Consider the following 11407-nt stretch of genomic DNA (forward strand, 5'->3'; position numbering starts at 1 on the left):
GTTAACCTGAAATCTTGTTTTATGGCCACTTGCTAGCGTTTTGTTTGCCTTCCAGACTGGTTCTGTACAGGATACTAAAGAATTATGCATTAACCGTAAACTTAGAGGAGCTTACTGGCCTCAATGGGTTCTTGATTTATATCAGTCTAAAGCAGAGAGGAGGGCAAAGTTTTACTCACTGAACACCAAGGAATGAATTACAAGTACGTTGCTCTTTCATTTGCTGTTTCTTCTTGCCAGTCTTCTCAATAGGATTTAGAACTCTGCAAAGTTGAGGGTTGTTCAGGGTTTTTTTCCCCCAGTAACTATTTTGCTCTCCTTTTTCCTGCCTCCAGGTCTGAGAGGACAGTAGCCTGTGCGATACGGCGGGATCTGGTTTTCAAAATGGAATTGCAGCTGGCGCTCCTTTTGGCAGGGATAATTGCATTTTCGGACTCAGCGAGAGGTAAGGGCACCGTGCTTGGTGTGATCACCCTGTGACTCTGTCCCTTCCCTCTGCTCCATGGGCTCTGATAACACCCGTGGTGCCCCTGGAGGGACCCTCCAGGGGAGTTGCTGTCAGCAGGGACTCGTCCCCTGCACATTTTTATCTGCACAGAGGTGCAGGCTCGTGCCCACGTGTGCCTCTCCTTACCTGCGTGGTTCGGGGCCAGCGTTTGGGATGGAGCGCGGTCACTGCGGCTTTGCTGAGGTCTCTGAGGCACAGGTGAACTTCCAGGGGCTTTCCTGGTGCCTGTGTAAAAATACACAGACAATTTTAAAGAAAAGCAACTGCATTCCTCTGTGGATCAGAAATACCTCTCCCCTCCTGTAATCCCTCCAGCCTCTGCCCTGTGTATTTCCACTTACAAACTAAACAAACACATCCATTAACTTCCCCGGTGACAGACAAATGACAGTTCCCAACAGCGAGAGCGTATTTTAGCGCTGAGGCTCCAGCAGTTGATCAGATTTCAATAAACAGGTTACCCTTCCAGAGGCAAATTGAAATACGTTGACCTGGGAATGATGGGGGTAGGAAAAAAAAAGTTTCTTTATGGCAAGGTGCTTTTAGCAAAGCTCTGGGATCAGAGTGCAAGGAGCAGTGGCGCTTCCTGCACTTTGCCTGTGTTGTACCTTGGTGGCTGCTGTCCTTAGAAAGCCTGAATGGGAATCCAGGATTTCAGCTCACCTGCCTCTGGTCACAAAGTAGGGGAGAATTCCAGGAGAATAGGGGTACAACTTTAGGATGCAGATTGCTCCAGCTGCAATTCCCAACAGTCTCAGAGTTTTGTGAATTGCTATAAGACCTTGAAGTTGTCCAGTGTGAAGGACTTGTGAATTAAAAGGTTTAAACTTGCCCTTCACTTGGGCTGTAACTTGCCAAAAATAAATCTTGGGGGTGAGGGTGGGAAAGGAGAGGGAGAGAATTACTCTGAAAACTCAAGTTTGGTTTAGTGAACTGCTTTTTTTTTTTTCTTTTTGGCATTGGCTCTCAAGCAAATATTTTATGGAGGCAAAAGCACTATAAAATGATTTGGCTGGAAGCTGAATGAAAAAGAAAACAGTATGTAGGCTGTAATTCCTTCAAGTCTGAATTCCAGGCAAGGCTTACAATGGAGACTCAGTTTAAGTTGTGGGCGATGGGCAGCAGCGTGTGAATTAAGATGACTTCATGGATGTATTTTATTGCAATGGACCTGAGAAGTTGGTGGAGTTCCGGAAAAGATCTGAAGTGGGCAGGAGAAGACAAAAAGATTCTTGTCTCTGATGTGAGCTGAGTATCGGCTCCTTTACTGGTTGACCCTGTTTAAATTTGGTTTGTAATTGTCTTGCTCTTACACTTACTGCCCTTGGAAAGTGAAGCACTGTGGGCTGTTGTCATGTGAAGAAGTGACAGAAAATTAACAGCAGTAATTTCAGGACATGATTATTTTTCTTGTGGAAAGGTCTTTTAAATATAATTTTGATAGGATCGTATTGGAAGTTGGATTATTTGAACACTTTTTAGAGCTGGAAAGACCCATCCTGTAAGTGTATGGAGAGACGGTTCTGGTTGTTTAAAATTACCAAGAAATAGAGGTTAAAAGCCAGGGCTGAACCCATGAAAAATGTCATTCATTCATGTGCTGGTTTAAGAGAGGGGAAGCAGAGAAGAAAAAAGAGTCATTGCTGTGACAACAGAGACAAAATTCTGACATTTAAGTCCTGCTTTAGACCTCCTTAAGAAGGAGAACATTTTTGATAATGAAGGAGGTAGATGGAAGATCAAACTTGTGAGCAGAGATGAGACACTTCCCAGAACTTTGAATTTTTGTGCTGACAGATATCTCCAATTGTTAGGTGTTTACATTGGGATAATTTCAGGTTCTTGGAAAAATGTGCCAGGCTTTTCATGTGCCTGGAGAGTTTTTCTGAACGCCTCGTACGAGGGCTTTGGCCGCTGGAGATGTGTAAACGTTACCTGCTGCAGTCGCTCAGGTTTTATAGGCAGTCCTTCAGCCAAGTCTCAGCCTGAGGTCGTGAGGCTCCTCTCTGGAGGAAGAAGGGCTCTTTGTTTTGGTCAAACAGCATTTCATATCTGTGTCCTGATTGCAGGTTAGACATGTGTGGCCTGAAGTGTGCCAGCACCTCCTGATCCGAGGCATCAGAAGTTCAATAGGTGCCTGCTGGCTGGTGATCAAGTGAGGAAGTGGCTGAGGAGGCTCTCTGGGAAAGTAATGGTCCTTCTTTTCTACTCATTTTAGGCAAAAGTAGGTTATGCTGTAATTAGGGCATTAATTTGAAGCTGACTGAATGCTGAGCCTGTGCTTGGGCAAGGGCTGTGCCGTGGTGCATCTGCACAAGGGGGCAGAGTTAAGTTGCCCATGCGCTTCAGCTTTGATATTTCCTGACAGTTGAATGTTCAGCTGTAATCTTGCATTAAATGTTACGTTGTATTATTTTTACATCTTTATTTAGGTGACACCTTTTAAGGCAAAGGGCCCTGCAGGAATGACTGATTGGGTTTAGCAGGGTTTTTTTTTCCACCTCCCAGCAAAAAGGGCCATTTTTCCACGGCCGGATCTGTTCCTGCTGGCTCCATCCCACCAATGTATCTCATCACTTATGTAGAAGACACTGTAAAAAAGGGAATATCTTAGCAAACCAAGATAAACTCTTAAGAAAGAGGCAGTACCTCTGAAGTATCCAGGCAAAACAGAGAGCTGGTCTGATTTGAGAGGTACAGGTGGTAGAGCTGTCTGTGTTTGAAGGGATTAGGGGTGAGATAGCTCTGCCTGTGTTTGAACTAATGCTTTTGGGTTGAAAGACTTTGACTAAGGGCTTGTGTACACCTGCAAATGCACTGGAATAACCCTTCCAAAAAACTTAGTCTAGAATAACTCTCAGTGGCCAATCTTATTCCAGGCTAAGGATCTCCTAAAGGGAGCCTGTACCAAAAAAGTCTTCCTCGGGAGCTATTTTGGTAGATATCCAAGCCCCTTCTTTCCCTTGTGGCTGAAGACTAGCACGCCTGTGTGCTCAAAACCCACTCTTGGAGAACAAAACCTGAGAGTGCTGTGGTTTTCTAAGAGGGACTGTGCCTTCCAGCTGACAGCCAAGGTGTGGGGCTTCAGCCTGGCAGCTTCAGCTTGGTTCCCAGCCTCGACAGATAATGCCTGCTCTGAACCTGGGATAACAGTGCAGGTCCAGCAGCTCATCCCTCGTGTTATTCCATTCCTTCTCTCTCCAAGCAGCCCCATAGAGGGCATAAAAGTCTTCAGTGTCCTGCCCTGGCCCTCCTCTGCAGGGATTAATGCCATCCTGGGTCACTAACCTTTAGTGACTATGTCCTGCAGCAATGTAGCTCCTGCCACGCCACACCTCCAGCTGGATACAGGTAATACAATCTGATATTTTCCTGCCTGTGTTATCTCAGTGACCGACAACGCAATATTTGTTCCAAATCTGTCAAGTTGCCATCATATTCGCCTTGGTGACCGTATATGGTAACGTTGGGATGTGCCTGGCTTGGACCCGTGGCTTAAGCAAGATTTTGCATGGTATGTTTAGAAGTTTTTGGTAAGAGCAGTAACCACTCTCCTGTGAGCAAGTAAACTGATATTCTGCTGGAAACTAATTAGTTTGGATGTTGATTTCATTTTCGGTGCATTGCGTAGGGAGGGGAAGAACGGGACCTTAATTGCTTTCTGTTCTGGCACTTCTCTGTGCGACCTTGGCTTGCAAACCTGCTTGGTGTCTGCTTTACAGGGAATTTGCTGATTGGGCCATGTCAACATTCAATGGTTTCATGCAGAAATAATGTTATGTGCCATTTTGGTTTCTCTTAATGTTGAAGAAAAGGGAATAGGTTGCTAGAAGTGTTTTTTTATTTCTTGGAAGTTGAGTTCCTTGTTCTAATGAACAGAATTTCCATTCTGTAACTTTGGGGTTTATAAGAGTGAACTTTAGGGTTTATAAGAGTCCTTCAATAAGCACAGAAAATATAAATAATGCTAATGTGACAGAGATGGTTACTGGCTTCTGTTTTACACCTTTATTCTTGTTGAGTGGTTGTTACCAGATAGAATGATTAGGTAATTTCTCGCTTGTGAAAGAGAAGCATGTTCAGATCTAACAGCCTGATTCAGATTTTATGGAAGTCACAGCACATCTTCTGGAGAAGTTTGGAGCATTTTTTGTATATTGCTCTTGGGGAACTTGCTCATGAATAATCTGTCAGTATGACTTGTACCTAGAGTCAACATGACGACCTAAGAAAATCCTGGTTATTTTTTTAAATGCTGGTTCCTCCCTTCGTCTGAGGCCGTCGGCCGCTTTAAATTGTGGCCGAGTTTAAACATAAAATTCAGTGTGCGTCATACTGGAAAATTAGGGTTGATTTTATTTGTTTTTAATTAGGAATATTACAAAACTCAGCAAATTGCTCGAATACATCTAGATTTTCCCTAAAGTTTTTATAACTCTGTTTTTCAAGTCCATATGTTTCTTTGACCTTCATTAAAAGACGCAAGCAGCAAATCCAAATGTCTCTTTTCTGGGATGAGCTTGCACGCAGCAAAGGCTGGACTCCAAAGCCTGAGTCTTAGCCACAGAAGCAACTTTCATATGCCATGAGGTGGGGCTTGAGATATTACAGGAAAGTGTATTTTTCAGGAAAAAACATAATTTGAAATTGAGAAAGAAGTGACACTTGCTAGCAAGTAGGGACTCCCTTTTCAAGATTTGGTGCCATTGGTACCAATTTATTAACTAAAGCTGAAGCTTTTCATTTGACATGAATTGGCTGATAGACCTGATCTTTTCCAATATCCTCTCTGATAATTCCTTTTTGAGTGTCTGTCTCACCATAAGTGACACTGATACATCTGGGTGCACAACATTCGTCATGGGAGAGTGTGAGTGCAGTACACTCTGCCTGTGCATTTTTGGATTAATTACTGGAAGAGATAAAAATTTCCACTGAAGGAGGAAAATAACAATGCAGAGATCCTCTTTTTCCTAGGTTGAATTAAAAGGAACTCAACAACCTTTAGTCATAGCTTTATTTATCCAGTGAGATTTGAACTGGTGCAGCTGATTTTCCTAAGATGTGAAGCTCCTACTTGTGTCTGCAGTGACTTGTAAAACCAAGCTGCCAAAAGGATCTGTGCAGATGTATCCCAGCATTACAGGAGTTGGTGGAAATGCTCTTTTCTTATATTTCTTTCATTACTCTCCTCATTTTGTCTTGCTTCAAGTAATTTGTCTTTCATCTGACGTCTTCCTGTATTTTCTGGTGGGCTGCTCACACTAAAATGCATTTGATATTGTTTGTAACATTTAATTTGGATTTCTATTCCTTGTCTTTTTCTCTGTAATCAGCCTTTACTTGGAGCTTTCTCTGGTAAGAACGCCCCCATACCTATTTAGCTGTGTTTACCTGTTCTAATCTTTTGCAGCAAGATGAAACATTTTTGGTCACATAAAGGACTTTCTGAGAGTGGAGCCAGTGTGAATGCAGAAGTTCCAAACACCTCTGTCTGATGCAAGTCTGTTCAGTCTGCTGCTCTGTCATAGCAATTGTGGTACTATGGTAAAAGAAAAATATTTCCAAAAGCAAGCTTGATTAATCTGATTGTGCTGTCCTGATGTCGTATGAGATAGGCAGATGCAGCCCATGCCAGTTGTGACAGGTTAGGACCTGATTCAGAACCTGAGAGTGTTGGTGCTGTGACTCCTACTCACTCCCATAGGCTTTGGATCCATCCCTGAAGGATGACTTAGATTATCTGTGATACCCACCTCATGTGTGACACCAGGGGGGATGTGGGCTAAGTGTGCCACTAGCCTGCTTGACTGCATGGCTTGGACTCACATTTTTTATTCTAGAAAAGCACATTTTGCTGCTACTGACTGCCAGCTCTGACTGATGGGTGGAGCGTGCGCTGCCAGGGCTGAAAACTGGAAATTCACTGCTTAAACTTTGGGTTGCTGCAGAGGGGTTTATCCCTAAAGACAGAGAGCCATCCTGTGGGCAGTGTTCTGGGTCTGGATGGGCTCAAAAATTGCCTGTTATTTAATAAGTGAGTGTATGCTGTTTGTTGCTAAATCCATTCCTATCTCTGATTTTTTTTTTCCCTCTCCTTCCCAGTCAAATAAACCTGGGCTGTGTGGAGTTTGGTTGATTGCTCTGATTACTCAGTGTCCCTTTGGTATCACAGCAGAGACACAGTGTCTCTGTAAGGAGCCTGACAGTGTTATTTCATCCCAACCACTCCAATTTTCACAAAGAAATTCAGCCAATAACTCCAGGCTACTTCTTCCATTAAGTGTTCAAACTCACTTTGAGCTTCACTAAGGAAAGAAGTAAAATGTAAATTGGGAACAGAGGCTCCTTGGAGCAGGTTAATGTTTCTCAGGATGGCTGCACCTTTATGCTCAGCTTCTCTACAAGTGGTTTCCAGCTTGATGGGACACAGAATAATTTCTTCCCATAGGTGGTAAATTTCTTTCATGAGAGATTCACACAATCTTGGGTATCCAGTCAAGTGAGTAATGCTGGAGGTGTTATACCCTAGATGCCACTTGGGTGGCATTGACTTGGGTGGGTATTTTAGGAGCTGTCAGTATTTGTGCCTGTCAGATAAAAACACAGGAACAGCAGACAAATAGGGAAATGTGGACTTAATTTGTGCAATAGGCATTTTTAGAAATTCCCATTCTCCTTGCTAGGTTTGTTCCACATATCCTCTGACCTGATAACCTTAAGAGTCAGGTGTTAATGTGGACTGGCACAACTTCTCTGTGGTAACTTTGGGCTTGTTAGTTCTGCCCAAGATATGGGAGAGGGGAAAAGCTGGAGAGGAATGTAGTGGGAAATGTGTTAGCCAACCTCCAAGATAAAATTTAGTCCAGATTAATTAGTGTACCCCTGCTCTTGAGGCCTGCTGGTGCCTGGGAGAGGATCTTGAGCAGGCAGTGTGTGACTGGGATGTTGGGATGCAGCTTTTCCAAGTCTGTGCTGTGGCTCTCTTGTCTCTTGTGTCCTCCCAGGTGCCCCCACATACAGGTGTGAGACTTGATTGGCTTTTGGCCAATGTGTGACTCTGAGTAAAAGCCTTGTAATGTAAGAGGGGTGCTTTCATTGTGCTGTGTTTTACTATTGCTTTGTATGGATTTTAATCTCCTTTGTTCTAGACAGAAGTGGATGGGGCAAGGCCAAATCAACCACAAAGAAGGGAAAAGGGAAAGCTGTTCAAGTCTCTCAAAGCTGCACAAGCCAAAGCACTGGAGTTAGGCAGCTGCAGATGCTGGAGCACTGTGAACAGGTTTCTTTCCCTCCTCCTTCCTCTCTAGCAGAATTGTGTGAGTTGGAGTAACAGAGGAAGCTATTTTTCTCTGTGATTGTTCTCAGATCTGTTAGCACAGATCTGTAACACATCTGTAACTGCTGGTTAAGCAATGGCAAGGGCCAGATGAGCTACAGGTGTATGAACTGCGTGTCAAGGATGGAAGGGTTAATGAGTAACAGGATGAACCTCTGAACACTGTGGAATATCTCCCCAGGGATACTCCAGACTCTGTGGAAGAAGGGAGGATGCTTGTTTGTCATTGACCAGTCAGTATTAAACTGGTGGCTCTAGCTCCTGCAGGGTGTGGATACCCTTCAGAGAGAGGGTGCTGTGAGCCACCTTGCTCATCTAAATCTTCCCTCTTCTTCTGCAGACTAACACAACATTTTGGTGGCAATACTTTATCCAGACAAATAATATTGGGAAGTGTTTAATGCATTTTTGGACTGTTTGAAATGGAAAAACTGTGCAGGAGTTGACAGCTCCTCCAGCATGTGGAGATCAGGCTCCATGCTGTGATAAGTCATTTCATATTTTAATGTTCAGGGTTGGATTACAAAGGTGAGAGTCCCTTTAGGTTGTGGCTGAGTAGGTGTGAGTAGGATTTAAATATATAATCCTACCAGAGAGCAGAAACTGGAGCCTCATAAGAGCAGGCTGAGTTTCAGTTCTGTGCAGGGTGGCACCACACCATGGGAGGGTTCATCATGATCTGCAATAGTTAATATAAAACTAGAATAACAGATCAGAGCTGATGAGTATCTTTCCTCCTCCCTGCTATTCCCAGCCAATCAGAAATGCAGTATTGCCAGGGCTAATTTCATTAAGGGCTAATGAGAGTGAAACTTTCAACTTAGTCATGGCCAGGACAGTAAGCAGGTGTTTACTTTGCCTTGTTTGATTGACAAGGAATCATGAACCTGTTAGGGAGATATTTGCATATGCAGGGAAGTGGCTTTGGACAGTTGATTGCTGATTGCTGGGTTTGTTCTCTGAAGGTGTTTGCTCTGAGCACACAGCTTTTGTTTCTGAGATACAAAGAAGTAGTGGAGGCTGGTGGGAGCATTTTGCTCAGGAGCTGCAGAAACCATAAGGTGGGGATGGGTCAGTGTTTTATCTAGACCAGAGCAAAGTCCTGCTTGTACTCCTAAAGCAGAATGCTTTTCTTGATTTCCTGCCTGCTCAAACAGGAGTAGGCCAAAGGATTTGGAGGATTTCAAGCAGTATTTTGTGATGGTTATTTACACAGGTTTATTTTTGTCCTTGGAAGTTCATTGGAAACATCAGACTAGTAGTCCTTGTATGCAATTGGTAAAGTAGCCTTTGGATATTTAAATTGAAGTTAAATTCAGGGCTCTCCTCCCCTTGAGTATTCCTGTTTGGAGGAGGATTGTGGATTCACAGGGTTAGGAATCTGTCCCTTACTTTCCCATCAATACCAAAGAAGAAAGCTACTGCAAGGGTGCTACTCAAAAGTAATCATAGCAATAGACCTGCATATTTATAATAAATATGACTATTTATTGAGAGTTTCCAGTACATTAAAAAGAGACCCACAAAGTGCTGCTCAGCTTAGGCAGTCTTCCTCTTCTAGATACTGTCAGGAGAAAAAGCTTGTCTTTCTGAAGGCCACAGACTAAGTGGAGTTCCAAGCTTATTTTTCTTTTATCCAAGAAAATCCAGTAAATCCAGTAAATTCTTTCAGTGTGGTCTTCCAAGAGTTTTTCAACTTGGTCTGACTCACAGATTATTTGAGTGCCATTATAGACTAGGGGTCAAGCAAGTTAATTCCCAGAACAGTATGCTGCCCTGTTTTCAAACTGTGCTAATCAGGGTTTTGAGTCAAAGCATGGCAGTTTGCTTAGTGAAATTATTTTCCTGTTAGAAAATCACAAATAGGCTCTGACTATTCATGTTGGCTTGGTCACTGGAGCACTCACATCACATGCAGTGCAAAGCCCCGAGGGATGCAGGCACTGTGGATCAGGGCACTGGTGGGGGCTCATTTCCCATTTCACAAGATTGAACTCGTGAAAACAGGCTGAAACCTTTGGAAAGAAAAGAAATTGTTGCTGTTACATTTCTACCTCCAGCAGGACCGAGGGAGGGCTATGAGGAGCCGTCTGAGCTGTGAATGTCCTTCCCCAGAGGAGACATTTGGTGGAGTTATTTGGTTACCTCTCCCCCTCACCTTTTTGTAATGGACTCTTGTTTACTTTTTCCTCCTCCTTTCCTGAAGCTTATTAGCACTGTTTAGGCAGAGGAAATGAATTAACATAATTCATTTAATTCATTGCTGTTGTTCAGAACAGGACACATTCCCTGCATGTATGTATACACACGCTGGCATTCACCCTCCCAGGCTGTGCAGAGGAGCTTGTTTACAGAGTCTGGCTCCATTTAGGGAGAACAATACCCTGATTATAGAGGGCAGCCTTTTCTTTCCAGAAACCAGAAGGAACCCTTTGCTTCAAGCAGCTACTGCCCCTTGAAGGTGTGGGCATTGTGAGCTGCTGGAAGGGGGGGAATAAATCTCTTGTGGACACAAACCAGCAGCATTGTTCTCCACGGAAGTTGGTTTAGGGGTGGCGGTGAGGAATGGTGTTGGGATAAGCCAAATGCCAAGTGTAAGATCTACCAGCCTGCAGCGAGGTGTTGTGACTTCCAGTTTAATTTTCAAATAACAGCTGTGAGACTTCATGGGGAATTATTTGGTGCTGCTCGAGCTGGCAAGGGAGCTGGGAAGGCTGGGTGGAAAGAAAATGGTAATTGAGTCTCAGAATGGTTTTGGATGGGCCGAGGTGGGTTGAAAGGTGCTGTTATGTGTGAAATGCTGGTCATTTCTAATTGCAGTCATGCACCTGTGCCTGGTAGATAATGCTGGAGCCATGTCAGATTGAGCATTTGCTTCACATGATGTTGAGAAAGGTCAAGCACTTGGTTTCTGTCCTGCTAAGTTGGGTCATTAAATGCACAAATAGGACTCCCCTTCCTTTTCCTGGCTGCAGCCACTCAGATCCTGGCAGTAAATCCTTCTCAGGTGTGACTTCATGGCAGCTGAAGATGACTGAACTTGACCCCTTCACTGGCTTGTCCTTGTCCTCCTTTGCTCCCAGCCTGGTAACTCCCTTGTGCCAGGGGGAGAGCTCCTCTGACCTTGCTTTGGATGTTTTGGGGAGGAAACTTGGGCAGGAAGCCAACCTGGAAAAAGATGTGATGGTTTAAATTCTTAGAGGAGCATGGGCTGAGCTTGTGGAATATCTCAGTGTCCTTACAGGCAGCAAGTCCTTTCTTCTGTTCCTACTTATGGCAGGGAGGCTCAGTACTTTGAAGGACTAGATATTTATGGTGACATTTATAAAATTACTCTTTAGGAATCTCAAATGCATCAAGGTCCACAGGGCAAAATGTAACATAGCCTGGGGGCAGTGAATGTGAAGCCTGAAAAGTCATGTTTGGCTCTTGGTTCAGCTCAGGGGTAGCATGTGGCTGGACCTTCTGCACCGGGAGATTGCATCTCTCACACTCTGCATTGTGACAATTTTCTGTTTATCTCAATGATCCCTTGAAATTTGGAGGGATTTTGTAGGGAA

The 11407-nt window shown here is 43.9% G+C and overlaps 1 protein-coding gene across 1 annotated transcript in view; it reads left to right on the forward strand.

The window, feature by feature from the left end:
- The first annotated feature begins 335 nt into the window (after positions 1-335).
- Positions 336-11407, forward strand: part of FGFRL1 (fibroblast growth factor receptor like 1) — a 164359-nt gene continuing 153287 nt past the window's right edge. Inside the window, exon 1 of the mRNA XM_031063046.1 lies at positions 336-445. Coding sequence (XP_030918906.1) covers positions 385-445 — 61 coding nt within the window. The 5' untranslated portion in view covers positions 336-384. The remainder of the gene's footprint in view (positions 446-11407) is intronic.

Source organism: Geospiza fortis, unplaced genomic scaffold, assembly GCF_000277835.1.
Source record: "Geospiza fortis unplaced genomic scaffold, GeoFor_1.0 scaffold125, whole genome shotgun sequence".
Classification (NCBI taxonomy): domain Eukaryota; kingdom Metazoa; phylum Chordata; class Aves; order Passeriformes; family Thraupidae; genus Geospiza; species Geospiza fortis.